Here is a 19,024-nt window from a genome sequence, read left to right on the forward strand (position 1 = left end):
TGGGTAAGTCTAGACATTTTAAAAAGGTGCCTTAAGGTATTACGCTTTAAGGCAAGTTACAGATCGGGACATTTTTGCAACCCCCAGGGTGGTGTGTTTTTTTAAACGAAAGTTGGAAATTTAGGGCTTGGGCTTGGTAATGTTGCTTACCGAAACAATTTAGCTTATGTTCCAGCTGCCTGTAAATCTTTACATCGTGGTTAATGGCGTAGGTGTAGCGTTTCTGAATGTGATGCTGGAGATCGGTGTTCGATCCCAGATGAGGTGATGAGTTAATATGGTTAACTTACTAGAACTTCGCATCTATATATAAAACAAATTTTCATCGAGCAATATGTTCTTTTTTTGTTTATTAAATAATTTTAAAAATAATAATCTCCTTCGTTCTAGAGAAATTATTCCCAGCAAATTCGAATAAAGAATATTATAACGATACCAAATATTTTGCAATTCCTTATTGGGAATCGGACAGTGATCTACGGCGTCGCAATCAGAGGCTCTACACATATGCCATCGGTATCGATATAACTGTGCATTGGCAGCTATATAATTAATTTGGGTAAGGAGTATTACACAGCCTAAGTCCAACATTTCCAACTGTCGTTTAAAAAAACACACCACCCTGGGGGTTGCAAAAATGTCCCGACCTGTTACTTGCCTTAAAGCGTAATACCTTAAGGTATTAAAAAAAATGTCTAGACTTACCCAACCCTGCCCTATGTGTCCATCACCCCGTCTACCCTCCCTCTTAAAGAAAAACAAACAAAAAACCCTTTACCCCGCCAATAGGTGGCTTAAAAAAATTAAATCGGTGTTCGGATTTTTGTGCAGGATACTGTACATGATGGCGGTGATCTGAGTCTTTATTGCAAAATTGAAAAACCACTGTTCTCACCCAGGGTCGAACTGAGGACCTTCAGCGTGTAAACCCGACGTGATAACCACTACACTATGAGAACGTTTATTCATCACATCAGCGATGGTTTCGATGCAACTGACCATAGAATCGGAAATATCTTATAGAAATCAACTTTCACATTTGATTTGGAATTAATAATGTTGTTCCCACCCAGGATCGAACTGAGGACCTTCACCGTGTTAGGCCGACGTGATAACCACTACACTATGGGAACACATGTATAACAATTACTACATTGAAATTGAATTATAGCAAGTCATGTAACCAACACTTTGTATTATCCAATTTACGTTGGGGTTAAACCTACCAACCTTTGATTAGGAATCTCATGTTCTAACTGCTGAGCTAGTCGGCACACATGCAATATCAAGTAAATGATGTGCAAAACAACAAATCCTCTGTCAGCAATCTACTTTTTTTGTTGTTGACATTTTAGATTAGTCATTAAAAAAGAATCATTAATTTACCAACCATCCCTACGCTTCGAATGAACCTTTAAGAAGATAAGCATATTTTTTCTTTCACCACGAAAGAAGGAGAAAGGGAAAATTTCGGGATCCATCTAGAAACCGCGATCATTTTAAGCTCGTGCTTGTTTTCAAGTACAAAAAACCAAAAAAAAAAAAAAAAAAAAACAAACAAACAACACTAACAAGCAAATTTTATGTTTCTTTGAGTAATCCATGCTGCTAAGCTGTAACTTATCAACCTTGAATAGCTTACGGTGTTTGGCTGGTAGAAGGCATCCGCGACTCGCTCTTTTCCCTCTCCTTCTGAAATTGAAATCTATATATCTTCTTAAGTTATATGTTTCATTAAGAACAATGAATGTAGTAAGAATCTTTGTCCGAAACTCTATTTAAGATTTGTGGTTTAGTTTAGACGTCAAATAACATCACCTGACAAGCTTTAATACGGAGAGATAGGGAAATAATCACATTCTGTAGTTGGAAGAGTCCATGTACAGACACATGTTATCAGCAAACACACACATAACTGAATCTACCCATCCACCGATTTGGCAGTTTGTCTTTGAAGAGAATAGTGTTGTACCTAAAATGAAATCATACCTCTGTTAAATGTTAATTATGTTATCCATAATTTTGATTTTGTGCAAGAATTTATTTATGTGCCTCTGTGGCGCAATTGGCTAGCGCGTTCGGCTGTTAACCGGAAGGCTGGTGGTTCGATCCCACCCAGGGGCGTTGGAATAGAAGATTGAACAAAGGTGTGAACACACAGACACTGCATTGGTATTTTTAAAAACCTCCCTAATAATTTGCCTTCGTGCTGGCCGAGTCATCAGTGATGGAAATCCATGATTGCTCTACAGATAACAAGGTTTTGGTAACGTTGGTTAAAGTTGTGGCGTAGCACTCAGGTCGTTGATGATAAACAAATTTGGTTGCTTCACACACATGTACATGATGGCGGTGATCTGAGTCTTTATTGCAAAATTGAAAAACCACTGTTCTCACCCAGGGTCGAACTGAGGACCTTCAGCGTGTAAAGCCGACGTGATAACCGCTACACTATGAGAACGTTTATTCATCGCATCAGCGATGGTTTCGATGCAACTGACCATAGAATCGGAAATATCTTATAGAAATCAACTTTCACATTTGATTTGGAATTAATAATGTTGTTCCCACCCAGGATCGAACTGAGGACCTTCACCGTGTTAGGCCGACGTGATAACCACTACACTATGGGAACACATGTATAACAATTACTACATTGAAATTGAATTATAGCAAGTCATGTAACCAACACTTTGTATTATCCAATTTACGTTGGGGTTAAACCTACCAACCTTTGATTAGGAATCTCATGTTCTAACTGCTGAGCTAGTCGGCACACATGCAATATCAAGTAAATGATGTGCAAAACAACAAATCCTCTGTCAGCAATCTACTTTTTTGTTGTTGACATTTTAGATTAGTCATTAAAAAAGAATCATTAATTTACCAACCATCCCTACGCTTCGAATGAACCTTTAAGAAGATAAGCATATTTTTTCTTTCACCACGAAAGAAGGAGAAAGGGAAAATTTCGGGATCCATCTAGAAACCGCGATCATTTTAAGCTCGTGCTTGTTTTCAAGTACAAAAAACCAAAAAAAAACAAAAAAAAAAAAACAAACAAACAACACTAACAAGCAAATTTTATGTTTCTTTGAGTAATCCATGCTGCTAAGCTGTAACTTATCAACCTTGAATAGCTTACGGTGTTTGGCTGGTAGAAGGCATCCGCGACTCGCTCTTTTCCCTCTCCTTCTGAAATTGAAATCTATATATCTTCTTAAGTTATATGTTTCATTAAGAACAATGAATGTAGTAAGAATCTTTGTCCGAAACTCTATTTAAGATTTGTGGTTTAGTTTAGACGTCAAATAACATCACCTGACAAGCTTTAATACGGAGAGATAGGGAAATAATCACATTCTGTAGTTGGAAGAGTCCATGTACAGACACATGTTATCAGCAAACACACACATAACTGAATCTACCCATCCACCGATTTGGCAGTTTGTCTTTGAAGAGAATAGTGTTGTACCTAAAATGAAATCATACCTCTGTTAAATGTTAATTATGTTATCCATAATTTTGATTTTGTGCAAGAATTTATTTATGTGCCTCTGTGGCGCAATTGGCTAGCGCGTTCGGCTGTTAACCGGAAGGCTGGTGGTTCGATCCCACCCAGGGGCGTTGGAATAGAAGATTGAACAAAGGTGTGAACACACAGACACTGCATTGGTATTTTTAAAAACCTCCCTAATAATTTGCCTTCGTGCTGGCCGAGTCATCAGTGATGGAAATCCATGATTGCTCTACAGATAACAAGGTTTTGGTAACGTTGGTTAAAGTTGTGGCGTAGCACTCAGGTCGTTGATGATAAACAAATTTGGTTGCTTCACACACATGTACATGATGGCGGTGATCTGAGTCTTTATTGCAAAATTGAAAAACCACTGTTCTCACCCAGGGTCGAACTGAGGACCTTCAGCGTGTAAAGCCGACGTGATAACCGCTACACTATGAGAACGTTTATTCATCGCATCAGCGATGGTTTCGATGCAACTGACCATAGAATCGGAAATATCTTATATAAATCAACTTTCACATTTGATTTGGAATTAATAATGTTGTTCCCACCCAGGATCGAACTGAGGACCTTCAGCGTGTTAGGCCGACGTGATAACCACTACACTATGGGAACACATGTATAACAATTACTACATTGAAATTGAATTATAGCAAGTCATGTAACCAACACTTTGTATTATCCAATTTACGTTGGGGTTAAACCTACCAACCTTTGATTAGGAATCTCATGTTCTAACTGCTGAGCTAGTCGGCACACATGCAATATCAAGTAAATGATGTGCAAAACAACAAATCCTCTGTCAGCAATCTACTTTTTTTGTTGTTGACATTTTAGATTAGTCATTAAAAAAGAATCATTAATTTACCAACCATCCCTACGCTTCGAATGAACCTTTAAGAAGATAAGCATATTTTTTCTTTCACCACGAAAGAAGGAGAAAGGGAAAATTTCGGGATCCATCTAGAAACCGCGATCATTTTAAGCTCGTGCTTGTTTTCAAGTACAAAAAACCAAAAAAAACAAAAAAAAAACAAACAAACAACACTAACAAGCAAATTTTATGTTTCTTTGAGTAATCCATGCTGCTAAGCTGTAACTTATCAACCTTGAATAGCTTACGGTGTTTGGCTGGTAGAAGGCATCCGCGACTCGCTCTTTTCCCTCTCCTTCTGAAATTGAAATCTATATATCTTCTTAAGTTATATGTTTCATTAAGAACAATGAATGTAGTAAGAATCTTTGTCCGAAACTCTATTTAAGATTTGTGGTTTAGTTTAGACGTCAAATAACATCACCTGACAAGCTTTAATACGGAGAGATAGGGAAATAATCACATTCTGTAGTTGGAAGAGTCCATGTACAGACACATGTTATCAGCAAACACACACATAACTGAATCTACCCATCCACCGATTTGGCAGTTTGTCTTTGAAGAGAATAGTGTTGTACCTAAAATGAAATCATACCTCTGTTAAATGTTAATTATGTTATCCATAATTTTGATTTTGTGCAAGAATTTATTTATGTGCCTCTGTGGCGCAATTGGCTAGCGCGTTCGGCTGTTAACCGGAAGGCTGGTGGTTCGATCCCACCCAGGGGCGTTGGAATAGAAGATTGAAGAAAGGTGTGAACACACAGACACTGCACTGGTATTTTTAAAAACCTCCCTAATAATTTGCCTTCGTGCTGGCCGAGTCATCAGTGAGGGAAATCCATGATTGCTCTACAGATAACAAGGTTTTGGTAACGTTGGTTAAAGTTGTGGCGTAGCACTCAGGTCGTTGATGATAAACAAATTTGGTTGCTTCACACACATGTACATGATGGCGGTGATCTGAGTCTTTATTGCAAAATTGAAAAACCACTGTTCTCACCCAGGGTCTAACTGAGGACCTTCAGCGTGTAAAGCCGACGTGATAACCGCTACACTATGAGAACGTTTATTCATCGCATCAGCGATGGTTTCGATGCAACTGACCATAGAATCGGAAATATCTTATAGAAATCAACTTTCACATTTGATTTGGAATTAATAATGTTGTTCCAACCCAGGATCGAACTGAGGACCTTCAGCGTGTTAGGCCGACGTGATAACCACTACACTATGGGAACACATGTATAACAATTACTACATTGAAATTGAATTATAGCAAGTCATGTAACCAACACTTTGTATTATCCAATTTACGTTGGGGTTAAACCTACCAACCTTTGATTAGGAATCTCATGTTCTAACTGCTGAGCTAGTCGGCACACATGCAATATCAAGTAAATGATGTGCAAAACAACAAATCCTCTGTCAGCAATCTACTTTTTTTGTTGTTGACATTTTAGATTAGTCATTAAAAAAGAATCATTAATTTACCAACCATCCCTACGCTTCGAATGAACCTTTAAGAAGATAAGCATATTTTTTCTTTCACCACGAAAGAAGGAGAAAGGGAAAATTTCGGGATCCATCTAGAAACCGCGATCATTTTAAGCTCGTGCTTGTTTTCAAGTACAAAAAACCAAAAAAAAAAAACCAAAAAAAAAAACAAACAAACAACACTAACAAGCAAATTTTATGTTTCTTTGAGTAATCCATGCTGCTAAGCTGTAACTTATCAACCTTGAATAGCTTACGGTGTTTGGCTGGTAGAAGGCATCCGCGACTCGCTCTTTTCCCTCTCCTTCTGAAATTGAAATCTATATATCTTCTTAAGTTATATGTTTCATTAAGAACAATGAATGTAGTAAGAATCTTTGTCCGAAACTCTATTTAAGATTTGTGGTTTAGTTTAGACGTCAAATAACATCACCTGACAAGCTTTAATACGGAGAGATAGGGAAATAATCACATTGTGTAGTTGGAAGAGTCCATGTACAGACACATGTTATCAGCAAACACACACATAACTGAATCTACCCATCCACCGATTTGGCAGTTTGTCTTTGAAGAGAATAGTGTTGTACCTAAAATGAAATCATACCTCTGTTAAATGTTAATTATGTTATCCATAATTTTGATTTTGTGCAAGAATTTATTTATGTGCCTCTGTGGCGCAATTGGCTAGCGCGTTCGGCTGTTAACCGGAAGGCTGGTGGTTCGATCCCACCCAGGGGCGTTGGAATAGAAGATTGAAGAAAGGTGTGAACACACAGACACTGCATTGGTATTTTTAAAAACCTCCCTAATAATTTGCCTTCGTGCTGGCCGAGTCATCAGTGAGGGAAATCCATGATTACTCTACAGATAACAAGGTTTTGGTAACGTTGGTTAAAGTTGTGGCGTAGCACTCAGGTCGTTGATGATAAACAAATTTGGTTGCTTCACACACATGTACATGATGGCGGTGATCTGAGTCTTTATTGCAAAATTGAAAAACCACTGTTCTCACCCAGGGTCTAACTGAGGACCTTCAGCGTGTAAAGCCGACGTGATAACCGCTACACTATGAGAACGTTTATTCATCGCATCAGCGATGGTTTCGATGCAACTGACCATAGAATCGGAAATATCTTATAGAAATCAACTTTCACATTTGATTTGGAATTAATAATGTTGTTCCCACCCAGGATCGAACTGAGGACCTTCAGCGTGTTAGGCCGACGTGATAACCACTACACTATGGGAACACATGTACAACAATTACTACATTGAAATTGAATTATAGCAAGTCATGTAACCAACACTTTGTATTATCCAATTTACGTTGGGGTTAAACCTACCAACCTTTCATTAGGAATCTCATGTTCTAACTGCTGAGCTAGTCGGCACACATGCAATATCAAGTAAATGATGTGCAAAACAACAAATCCTCTGTCAGCAATCTACTTTTTTTGTTGTTGACATTTTAGATTAGTCATTAAAAAAGAATCATTAATTTACCAACCATCCCTACGCTTCGAATGAACCTTTAAGAAGATAAGCATATTTTTTCTTTCACCACGAAAGAAGGAGAAAGGGAAAATTTCGGGATCCATCTAGAAACCGCGATCATTTTAAGCTCGTGCTTGTTTTCAAGTACAAAAAACCAAAAAAAAAAACCAAAAAAAAAAACAAACAAACAACACTAACAAGCAAATTTTATGTTTCTTTGAGTAATCCATGCTGCTAAGCTGTAACTTATCAACCTTGAATAGCTTACGGTGTTTGGCTGGTAGAAGGCATCCGCGACTCGCTCTTTTCCCTCTCCTTCTGAAATTGAAATCTATATATCTTCTTAAGTTATATGTTTCATTAAGAACAATGAATGTAGTAAGAATCTTTGTCCGAAACTCTATTTAAGATTTGTGGTTTAGTTTAGACGTCAAATAACATCACCTGACAAGCTTTAATACGGAGAGATAGGGAAATAATCACATTCTGTAGTTGGAAGAGTCCATGTACAGACACATGTTATCAGCAAACACACACATAACTGAATCTACCCATCCACCGATTTGGCAGTTTGTCTTTGAAGAGAATAGTGTTGTACCTAAAATGAAATCATACCTCTGTTAAATGTTAATTATGTTATCCATAATTTTGATTTTGTGCAAGAATTTATTTATGTGCCTCTGTGGCGCAATTGGCTAGCGCGTTCGGCTGTTAACAGACGTGTCTAACTGATCTCCCAAGAGTGACATCTTGCGGTGAGTCCAAAAAAACTGTTTTGTTCCTTTTTTTTTGCTCTCTCTCTCTTCTGGTTGTATTGTATCTTGTAATTCGTTTGTTTCCCTTGTTTGTTTGTTAAGGCGCCATTTTGGTATTGGCCTTTTTCTTTCTTTTTGCATTTTTCCCGCCTCTTTGCCCCTTTGTTGTGGGTAAAATGGGAACGGAATCCCCAGACGTCTGGCCACGTACTTCCGAAATCTCTTTTGGTAATACTGAAGTGACCAGACATGAATTCTACGAATGTTTCGAGCATGATAGTAATGAATCTGACAGCATCTTTGATGCTGTTTCTCGCCTACCAGGGCGAGCCTTTTGCGTTTTCCGAATTGGTTTCAAGACCGTCAAAGACCATATTGAATTCTTGAATAAATTTAGTGCAAAAGAATCTGTAGTCATTAGTGGCAAGGAGGTCCGAATAAGAGTTAGAGATAGGTCAGTTAACCTCGTACGCGTTAGAATTCAACATTTCAAATTCGATGATGACCTTAGCCTGCTAAACAAGAGATTGCGCGAGTTTGGAGTGATTTCTCGGGTGTTTTGGGACACGTATCAGGATAGGTCGCTTCCAAGGTGGAACGGGATAAAGACTGGAGTTGTCAATGTGGATATGGAGATCCACAAGAGCATCCCATCTTTTATCACCTTTGGAAGCTACAAGGATCCACTAATGGTGTCTTATGCAGGACAAATGCACACATGCCGCATGTGTGATTCTCCCACCCACGTCTTAGCTAATTGCCCCAAGCAACCCCGTAGTTTAACCACCCCCAGCACCATTTTAAAAGGCCCCATGGGAACACGTAGCTATAGTAGTGTACTAACAAATCGTGGGACCGTTAAAATTGTTAGGAAGCCCCAGGAGACAGGGCCGACTGGTGGCGGGAAAATGCCAATTGCTCCAACTGTTGACGCTGATTCATTTCCCGAGTTAGCCCAGAGGTCAACGATGTCGCCTGTTGTCGTTTTTGATAAAGCTCCGGAGGATCCAATTTCGAAACCCGATGAAGCTGAGTCTCTTTCTGACACCGATTCTGACGCTGAAGACACTAGCTGTGTGGATTCGTCTGTGGTGTCTTATTCGGTAAGGAAAAAGAAAATGAAAGAGACGAGGGAATTCCGTGACCAACAAAAACAATAAAAAAAAGGAGTCGTACTGCCTCTTCCCATTCCCCCGTCGAGGAAGCTGAGGAAATTGAATCTGATGTAGCTCGTTTGGTTGAACTCGGGTCTCCGACTCGAGAGGTTTCAGTTTCGATACCGGGCGTGGACACCAATTCTTTTCCCACCTTTACGGGGGGGGGACGATGTGCCACCCGATACAATTGCACCTGGAGTACCATCTATTCCATCCATGATAGATCAGATGGATAACGATGTGGATGAAGAGATGGATGCAACCGAGCTGTGTTCGGTTTCAAACCCTGAGGAAGACTTTTCCTTTTCTGATGGGAGTATTCAGCCTGGCCAACGGTCACTTGACAGCCAGAAGGCTAGTCATGTGAGTGAAACTCAGGAATCTTTGGGCGTCCCCCTCAGCACTCAATCGACTTCTATAGCAGATAAAACTCTCAAAGCAATGGAGGTCGTTAGAAGGAAAAAGGGAAACGATAACAAGACCCAATCCCCAAAACCCAATTTTAAATTTTAATCATGATTAACATCGCGACATATAATATCAACAGAATATCGTCACCTGACAAACTTCAAATAATGCTCAATTTCTTTTTACATCAAAAACTTGATATTATATGTTTGCAAGAAGTAGTTTTCCACTATAACACCGTATTTACTAACCATTACCAGATGCACACAAACCTCGGCCCTAGAAAACATGGGACAGCCATCCTAGTACGACACGGCCTGAGCGTCAACAACATTTTGTTTGAACCGGAGGGGAGGTTGATAGCCATGGAAGTAAAGGGTTTTGCTTTTGTGTGTATTTACGCCCCATCTGGTGACCAAAATAAAACTTATAGGGATTCTTTCCTCCGGGAAACTATTCCGGCTTATGTTGCCCAGTATAAGGCACCAGCAATTATATTGGGAGATTTTAATGCCGTTGACGAGATCGATGACCGGAAAAGTAGCAAGACAACACCACCTAAAATTAGACTAGCACTACTAGAACCCCTCCGAGATTTAGTAAAAGCCCTTTCATTAACAGATGTCTGGAGAGATATTCGGAAAAATGAACCTTGTTGGACGTACTTTTGTGCGACTAGCCAGGCTAGATTAGACCGAATTTATTGTCAGCACCACGTTAAATTTTCTGATATCCATTTGCACGAGTTACCACTCGGGGATCACAGACCAATCGTAGGGTATATAAACAGTACCACCCCTCCTCGTGTAGTGAGAAACAAGTCAAGGGTTTTATGGAAACTCAACCAATCCTCGAGGAGGAAGAATATATAAAATTGGTGCACGTCTTTATTGAAGAAATGTCCCAACATACATCCCGTATTGGAAACGTAGACCACTGGTGGGAGAACATTTTCAAACCTGGCCTCAGGCGTTTATCAATTAATTATTGTAAAAAGAGAATCTGTGACCAGAGAGTCAAACGGAAATTACTCCAACATCAACTAAAAGAAACCGTGAACAATGCAAATCTCAATCATGCGCGCTACATGGAGTTGAAACGTGAGTTTCTAGCCTGGGAGCGAGAAACATTGAGGGGATTTGCAATACGTTCACGCGTTCAAAGTACAGCCGAAGAAGAGACATCTACCTTTCATATGAACAAGTCAACGAGTAATTTCCAGAAGTCTCTGATCACCCAGCTCAAAACTAATGATAACTGTAAAATTACCCAATCTGAGCAAATTAACCTAGAAATAATTAAACATTTCAGTGGAATCTTTCAGAATCAGCCCGCCCCTAATAACCAATTAGCTGGAAAATTTATAGAAGGGATTAGAGGTGCACTTAACCGCATAAAACCCACTAAAAACGACCCGGGTGTATCAGTAGTAGCTCAGTCGTTAAACGCTCAAGCGTTCAATCGAGGAGTACTAGGTTCGATTCCGGAGAGTGACAATCCTCTAGTGTCTCCATTTACAGTAGAGGAAATTAACAACGCACTTAGGGCAACTAAAAAGAACAAGGCATCAGGTACAGATGGCATTCCCTTTGAGTTTTATTTAAAATTCTGGGATGTTATTGGTGTTCATTTTCTAGAGATGATGATTTGTGTCCTCGACAAAAGAAAACTTCAACCGTCGCAGGGAAGGGCAGCTATTAGATTAGTCCCAAAAATCCCAGCACCGAGTAAAATCACAGATTACCGGCCAATTTCATTGTTAAATACCGATTACAAGTTAATCGCGTCAGTATTGGCTTTTCGTCTGAGAAATTCTCTTCAAAACTCTCTAGATTCACATCAAAAAGGTGGTGTGCCTGGCCGCTATATCTTTGACAGCTTGTGTTTAATTCGAGATGTCATCGATAATACAGGCCGTAAATCAAAAGAAGTATCTTCCCTCAAACCGGCCGCCATTATCGCGTACGATTTGGAGAAAGCATATGACCTTGTCAACCGAGACGTACTGTGGGAAGTGATGACAGCCATGGGCTACCCTCCCCTGTTTGTTGATTGGTTAAAAACACTGTACAGTATAACTGAACTATGCCCATTGAACGGTAATGACATAGTCGGTACTGTGGACAATGCACAATCCGTGCGACAGGGGTGCCCTCTGTCAGTCCATCTGTTTGCCCTCTATATTGAACCGCTTTTAGTTTGCTTGTCTAGGGGTATTGACGGAATTGAACACTACGGAAAACGCATCCAAGTTCGTGCATATGTAGATGATCTTGTAGGTTTTGCCTCATCAATGAAAGATGTACGTCGTGCATGCGAGATTATTCTGGAATTTTGTGCCTGGACAAATGCACGTATTAACAAGGGGAAGACAAAATTACTTGGTCTAGGCATCTGGACCCTACATAAAACTCAACGATCTGTAGTGACACAGTGGGCAGCGGCGTCGGCTGGGGTTTCTGAGGTTAAGAGTTCGATTCCCCATAGAGGCAATTTAAAACAGTCATATTCTAAAAGTAAATTGCCATATGATTGGATAACTCAAGTAGATGAATTAAAAGTTCTCGGAATTACTTTTTCTTCCGAAACAAAAAAAACCGTTAAAGACAATTGGCAAAGACAGCTCAACATCATCCAAAATATTCTCATCAAAAACACACACCGTCATTTCACTTTTTATGGTCGCATCCTTTTCATTAAACAACATGTTTTGTCACAACTTGTTCATATAGCCCACGTACTTCCCTGCAACAAAACCCAAGACCTTCTCCTCCAACAAAAATGCAACAAATTCCTTTGGGCACAACGAAGAGAGCACCCACCCCTAAATGTTTTGATCCGCCCCCGGCTTCAAGGTGGGCTTGGTGTCACTTTACTTTTTCCATTCTTCCTGTCCCTTTTCACTCGGCAAATTTTCAAATCTTTAATCCACCCCGAGGCTATTGAGAGAACTGCAACTGTTTATTGGTTGGGGCCACATCTCAAGAACCTCCTTCCACAAATCACCCAGCCTAGGTTTAATGCAACCCATTCATCGCATCCATACTTCACTACCTCACTTTCAACCATCACCGATCTACTAAAAGCTGGCATCTTCACATCGTCAACTGTATCGAATCACCGCGCCACCTACAATCACCTGATCGCTAACATAGGGCAACCAGGGAGAACAGAGATTGCGAAACCGGACCTTGACTGGGCTTCCATCTGGCGTTGGGTGGCCAAAATCAAAGGGAAAAACGCCGAACTGGTCTGGGATTTTAACCATAACCAGCTTCCCACCAAAATGCGTCTCAATAGTCTCAATCTTTCAAACAACGACCAATGCCCTCTATGCAATGCTGGCCAAGAAACTGACGACCATCTAATGTTACTTTGTAAAGAGAAAGTTGACATTAGCTTATGGCTCCGTATTCAATTGACAAAACTCGGATGTCTAAAACCATTGAAATCAGCAATCAATGGAGACGTTGGAAATGGGCCCAATAAAAAGAAAATACTGGCCCTCATCCAATCCTACATAATCACCGTCTGGACTGGCCGCAGCCAAAACTTCACCCCAGCCTTAAAGGAAATACAGTCTCTCTGGTCACGCCTCCTTCATTCAAAAAACTCTCCACAGACGTCACCTTCTAAACCCTAAATATTCCTACAAAACTTTCTCCACAGATACCTTCTTTCCTTCATACAACAAGTTTCTCCCATCATAATTATTATCTCTTGGAACCCCCCATCCCTCCAGATGTCATATTGTTAATCTTCATCTCCACCAAAATCATTTGTCCTCCATCAATTCCGCCTCGAAATGTAATTAGTTCACTGTAATTTTCCTCCTTTGCCACAACATGCAACTTATGTCACAAATGCCACAAATGCCCCAACGTATCTGTAAAACAATTTAAATCTTACTTGTGGCAATAAATCGTTTAAATATTAAAAAAAACCGGAAGGCTGGTGGTTCGATCCCACCCAGGGGCGTTGGAATAGAAGATTGAACAAAGGTGTGAACACACAGACACTGCATTGGTATTTTTAAAAACCTCCCTAATAATTTGCCTTCGTGCTGGCCGAGTCATCAGTGATGGAAATCCATGATTGCTCTACAGATAACAAGGTTTTGGTAACGTTGGTTAAAGTTGTGGCGTAGCACTCAGGTCGTTGATGATAAACAAATTTGGTTGCTTCACACACATGTACATGATGGCGGTGATCTGAGTCTTTATTGCAAAATTGAAAAACCACTGTTCTCACCCAGGGTCGAACTGAGGACCTTCAGCGTGTAAAGCCGACGTGATAACCGCTACACTATGAGAACGTTTATTCATCGCATCAGCGATGGTTTCGATGCAACTGACCATAGAATCGGAAATATCTTATAGAAATCAACTTTCACATTTGATTTGGAATTAATAATGTTGTTCCCACCCAGGATCGAACTGAGGACCTTCAGCGTGTTAGGCCGACGTGATAACCACTACACTATGGGAACACATGTATAACAATTACTACATTGAAATTGAATTATAGCAAGTCATGTAACCAACACTTTGTATTATCCAATTTACGTTGGGGTTAAACCTACCAACCTTTGATTAGGAATCTCATGTTCTAACTGCTGAGCTAGTCGGCACACATGCAATATCAAGTAAATGATGTGCAAAACAACAAATCCTCTGTCAGCAATCTACTTTTTTTGTTGTTGACATTTTAGATTAGTCATTAAAAAAGAATCATTAATTTACCAACCATCCCTACGCTTCGAATGAACCTTTAAGAAGATAAGCATATTTTTTCTTTCACCACGAAAGAAGGAGAAAGGGAAAATTTCGGGATCCATCTAGAAACCGCGATCATTTTAAGCTCGTGCTTGTTTTCAAGTACAAAAAACCAAAAAAAAAAAAAAAAAACAAACAAACAACACTAACAAGCAAATTTTATGTTTCTTTGAGTAATCCATGCTGCTAAGCTGTAACTTATCAACCTTGAATAGCTTACGGTGTTTGGCTGGTAGAAGGCATCCGCGACTCGCTCTTTTCCCTCTCCTTCTGAAATTGAAATCTATATATCTTCTTAAGTTATATGTTTCATTAAGAACAATGAATGTAGTAAGAATCTTTGTCCGAAACTCTATTTAAGATTTGTGGTTTAGTTTAGACGTCAAATAACATCACCTGACAAGCTTTAATACGGAGAGATAGGGAAATAATCACATTCTGTAGTTGGAAGAGTCCATGTACAGACACATGTTATCAGCAAACACACACATAACTGAATCTACCCATCCACCGATTTGGCAGTTTGTCTTTGAAGAGAATAGTGTTGTACCTAAAATGAAATCATACCTCTGTTAAATGTTAATTATGTTATCCATAATTTTGATTTTGTGCAAGAATTTATTTATGTGCCTCTGTGGCGCAATTGGCTAGCGCGTTCGGCTGTTAACAGACGTGTCTTTCTGATCTCCCAAGAGTGACATCTTGCGGTGAGTCCAAAGAAACTGTTTTGTTTTGCTTTTTTTTTCTCTCTCTTTTCTGGTTTGTATTGTATCTTGTAATTCGTTTGTTTCCCTTGTTTGTTTGTTAAGGCGCCATTTTGGTATTGGCCTTTTTTTTTTCTTTTTTGCATTTTTCCCGCCTCTTTGCCCCTTTGTTGTGGGTAAAATGGGAACGGAATCCCCAGACGTCTGGCCACGTACTGCCGAAATCTCTTTTGGTAATACTGAAGTGACCAGGCATGAATTCTACGAATGTTTCGAGCATGATAGTAATGAATCTGACAGCATCTTTGATGCTGTTTCTCGTCTACCAGGGCGAGCCTTTTGCGTTTTCCGAATTGGGTTCAAGACCGTCAAAGACCATATTGAATTCTTGAATAAATTTAGTGCAAAAGAATCTGTAGTCATTAGTGGCAAGGAGGTCCGAATTAGAGTTAGAGATAAGTCAGTTAACCTCGTACGCGTTAGAATTCAACATTTCAAATTCGATGATGACCTTAGCCTGCTAAACAAGAGATTGCGCGAGTTTGGAGTGATTTCTCGGGTGTTTTGGGACACGTATCAGGATAGGTCGCTTCCAAGGTGGAACGGGATAAAGACTGGAGTTGTCAATGTGGATATGGAGATCCACAAGGGCATCCCATCTTTTATCACCTTTGGAAGCTACAAGGATCCACTAATGGTGTCTTATGCAGGACAAATGCACACATGCCGCATGTGTGATTCTCCCACCCATGTCTTAGCTAATTGCCCCAAGCAACCCCGTAGTTTAACCACCCCCAGCACCATTTTAAAAGGCCCCATGGGAACACGTAGCTATAGTAGTGTACTAACAAATCGTGGGACAGTTAAAATTGTTAGGAAGCCCCAGGAGACAGGGCCGACTGGTGGCGGGAAAATGCCAATTGCTCCAACTGTTGACGCTGATTCATTTCCCGAGTTAGCCCAGAGGTCAACGATGTCGACTGTAGTCGTTTTTGATAAAGCTCCGGAGGATCCAATTTCGAAACCCGATGAAGCTGAGTCTCTTTCTGACACCGATTCTGACGCTGAAGACACTAGCTGTGTGGATTCGTCTGTGGCGTCTTATTCGGTAAGGAAAAAGAAAATGAAAGAGACGAGGGAATTCCGCGACCAACAAAAACAATCAAAAAAAGGAGTCGTACTGCCTCTTCCCATTCCCCCGTCGAGGAAGCTAAGGAAATTGAATCTGATGTAGCTCGTTTGGTTGAACTCGGGTCTCCGACTCGAGAGGTTTCAGGTTCGATACCGGGTGTGAACACCAATTCTTTTCCCACCCTTTCGGGGGGGACGATGTGCCACCCGATACAATTGCACCTAGAGTACCATCTATTCCATCCATGATAGATCAGATGGATAACGATGTGGATGAAGAGATGGATGCAACCGAGCTGTGTTCGGTTTCAAACCCTGAGGAAGACTTTTCCTTTTCTGATGGGAGTATTCAGCCAGGCCAACGGTCACTTGACAGCCAGAAGGCTAGTCATGTGAGCGAGACTCAGGAATCTTTGGGCGTCCCCCTCAGCACTCAATCGACTTCTATAGCAGATAAAACCCTCAAAGCAATGGAGGTCGTTAGAAGGAAAAAAGGCAACGATAACAAGACCCAATCCCCAAAACCCAATTTTAAATTTTAATCATGATTAACATCGCGACATATAATATCAACAGAATATCGTCACCTGACAAACTTCAAATAATGCTCAATTTCTTTTTACATCAAAAACTTGATATTATATGTTTGCAAGAAGTAGTTTTCCACTATAACACCGTATTTACTAACCATTACCAGATGCACACAAACCTCGGCCCTAGAAAACATGGGACAGCCATCCTAGTACGACACGGCCTGAGCGTCAACAACATTTTGTTTGAACCGGAGGGGAGGTTGATAGCCATGGAAGTAAAGGGTTTTGCTTTTGTGTGTATTTACGCCCCATCTGGTGACCAAAATAAAACTTATAGGGATTCTTTCCTCCGGGAAACTATTCCGGCTTATGTTGCCCAGTATAAGGCACCAGCAATTATATTGGGAGATTTTAATGCCGTTGACGAGATCGATGACCGGAAAAGTAGCAAGACAACACCACCTAAAATTAGACTAGCACTACTAGAACCCCTCCGAGATTTAGTAAAAGCCCTTTCATTAACAGATGTCTGGAGAGATATTCGGAAAAATGAACCTTGTTGGACGTACTTTTGTGCGACTAGCCAGGCTAGATTAGACCGAATTTATTGTCAGCACCACGTTAAATTTTCTGATATCCATTTGCACGAGTTACCACTCGGGGATCACAGACCAATCGTAGGGTATATAAACAGTACCACCCCTCCTCGTGTAGTGAGAAACAAGTCAAGGGTTTTATGGAAACTCAACACATCAATCCTCGAGGAGGAAGAATATATAAAATTGGTGCACGTCTTTATTGAAGAAATGTCCCAACATACATCCCGTATTGGAAACGTAGACCACTGGTGGGAGAACATTTTCAAACCTGGCCTCAGGCGTTTATCAATTAATTATTGTAAAAGAGAATCTGTGACCAGAGAGTCAAACGGAAATTACTCCAACATCAACTAAAAGAAACCGTGAACAATGCAAATCTCAATCATGCGCGCTACATGGAGTTGAAACGTGAGTTTCTAGCCTGGGAGCGAGAAGCATTGAGGGGATTTGCAATACGTTCACGCGTTCAAAGTACAGCCGAAGAAGAGACATCTACCTTTCATATGAACAAGTCAACGAGTAATTTCCAGAAGTCTCTGATCACCCAGCTCAAAACTAATGATAACTGTAAAATTACCCAATCTGAGCAAATTAACCTAGAAATAATTAAACATTTCAGTGGAATCTTTCAGAATCAGCCCGCCCCTAATAACCAATTAGCTGGAAAATTTATAGAAGGGATTAGAGGTGCACTTAACCGCATAAAACCCACTAAAAACGACCTGGGTGTATCAGTAGTAGCTCAGTCGTTAAATGCTCAAGCGTTCAATCGAGGAGTACTAGGTTCGATCCCGGAGAGTGACAGTCCTCTAGTGTCTCCATTTACAGTAGAGGAAATTAACAAAGCACTTAGGGCAACTAAAAAGAACAAGGCCCCAGGTACAGATGGCATTCCCTTTGAGTTTTATTTAAAATTCTGGGATGTTATTGGTGTTCATTTTCTAGAGATGATGATTTGTGTCCTCGACAAAAGAAAACTTCAACCGTCGCAGGGAAGGGCAGCTATTAGATTAGTCCCAAAAATATTAGCACCGAGTAAAATCACAGATTACCGGCCAATTTCATTGTTAAATACCGATTACAAGTTAATCGCGTCAGTATTGGCTTTTCGTCTGAGAAATTCTCTTCAAAACTCTCTAGATTCACATCAAAAAGGTGGTGTACCCGGCCGCTATATCTTTGACAGCTTGTGTTTAATTCGAGATGTCATCGATAATACAGGCCGTAAATCAAAAGAAGTATCTTCCCTCAAACCGGCCGCCATTATCGCGTACGATTTGGAGAAAGCATATGACCTTGTCAACCGAGACGTACTGTGGGAAGTGATGACAGCCATGGGCTACCCTCCCCTGTTTGTTGATTGGTTAAAAACACTGTACAGTATAACTGAACTATGCCCATTGAACGGTAATGACATAGTCGGTACTGTGGACAATGCACAATCCGTGCGACAGGGGTGCCCTCTGTCAGTCCATCTGTTTGCCCTCTATATTGAACCGCTTTTAGTTTGCTTGTCTAGGGGTATTGACGGAATTGAACACTACGGAAAACGCATCCAAGTTCGTGCATATGTA

At 40.3% G+C, this 19,024-nt stretch overlaps 1 protein-coding gene, 13 non-coding genes and 1 pseudogene across 14 annotated transcripts; 6 read left to right on the top strand and 9 right to left on the bottom strand.

The window, feature by feature from the left end:
- Positions 1-886: 886 nt before the first annotated feature.
- Trnav-uac lies at positions 887-959 on the bottom strand. The gene has a single exon. It is a non-coding gene; the product is annotated as a tRNA-Val (tRNA).
- A 1,091-nt stretch (positions 960-2,050) lies between these two features.
- Trnan-guu lies at positions 2,051-2,124 on the top strand. Its single transcript has one exon. It is a non-coding gene; the product is annotated as a tRNA-Asn (tRNA).
- A 264-nt stretch (positions 2,125-2,388) lies between these two features.
- On the bottom strand, positions 2,389-2,461 carry Trnav-uac. Its single transcript has one exon. It is a non-coding gene; the product is annotated as a tRNA-Val (tRNA).
- A 1,092-nt stretch (positions 2,462-3,553) lies between these two features.
- Positions 3,554-3,627, top strand: Trnan-guu. The gene has a single exon. It is a non-coding gene; the product is annotated as a tRNA-Asn (tRNA).
- A 264-nt stretch (positions 3,628-3,891) lies between these two features.
- Positions 3,892-3,964, bottom strand: Trnav-uac. The gene has a single exon. It is a non-coding gene; the product is annotated as a tRNA-Val (tRNA).
- A 101-nt stretch (positions 3,965-4,065) lies between these two features.
- Trnav-aac lies at positions 4,066-4,138 on the bottom strand. The gene has a single exon. It is a non-coding gene; the product is annotated as a tRNA-Val (tRNA).
- Positions 4,139-5,053: 915 nt separating this feature from the next.
- Positions 5,054-5,127, top strand: Trnan-guu. The gene has a single exon. It is a non-coding gene; the product is annotated as a tRNA-Asn (tRNA).
- Positions 5,128-5,391: 264 nt separating this feature from the next.
- Trnav-uac lies at positions 5,392-5,464 on the bottom strand. Its single transcript has one exon. It is a non-coding gene; the product is annotated as a tRNA-Val (tRNA).
- A 1,095-nt stretch (positions 5,465-6,559) lies between these two features.
- On the top strand, positions 6,560-6,633 carry Trnan-guu. Its single transcript has one exon. It is a non-coding gene; the product is annotated as a tRNA-Asn (tRNA).
- A 264-nt stretch (positions 6,634-6,897) lies between these two features.
- On the bottom strand, positions 6,898-6,970 carry Trnav-uac. The gene has a single exon. It is a non-coding gene; the product is annotated as a tRNA-Val (tRNA).
- Positions 6,971-7,071: 101 nt separating this feature from the next.
- On the bottom strand, positions 7,072-7,144 carry Trnav-aac. Its single transcript has one exon. It is a non-coding gene; the product is annotated as a tRNA-Val (tRNA).
- Positions 7,145-8,319: 1,175 nt separating this feature from the next.
- On the top strand, positions 8,320-13,351 carry LOC123475941. The gene is made up of 6 exons (XM_045179180.1): positions 8,320-8,494; positions 8,586-8,644; positions 11,156-11,279; positions 11,622-11,750; positions 11,907-11,965; positions 12,647-13,351. The coding sequence occupies exons 1-6, from the start codon at positions 8,320-8,322 to the stop codon at positions 13,349-13,351; spliced, it is 1,251 nt and encodes a 416-aa protein (XP_045035115.1).
- A 599-nt stretch (positions 13,352-13,950) lies between these two features.
- Trnav-uac lies at positions 13,951-14,023 on the bottom strand. The gene has a single exon. It is a non-coding gene; the product is annotated as a tRNA-Val (tRNA).
- A 101-nt stretch (positions 14,024-14,124) lies between these two features.
- Trnav-aac lies at positions 14,125-14,197 on the bottom strand. Its single transcript has one exon. It is a non-coding gene; the product is annotated as a tRNA-Val (tRNA).
- Positions 14,198-15,347: 1,150 nt separating this feature from the next.
- LOC123475942 lies at positions 15,348-16,183 on the top strand (annotated as a pseudogene).
- Positions 16,184-19,024: the final 2,841 nt, after the last annotated feature.

This window comes from Daphnia magna, linkage group LG9, assembly GCF_020631705.1.
Source record: "Daphnia magna isolate NIES linkage group LG9, ASM2063170v1.1, whole genome shotgun sequence".
NCBI classification, from domain to species: Eukaryota; Metazoa; Arthropoda; class Branchiopoda; order Diplostraca; family Daphniidae; genus Daphnia; species Daphnia magna.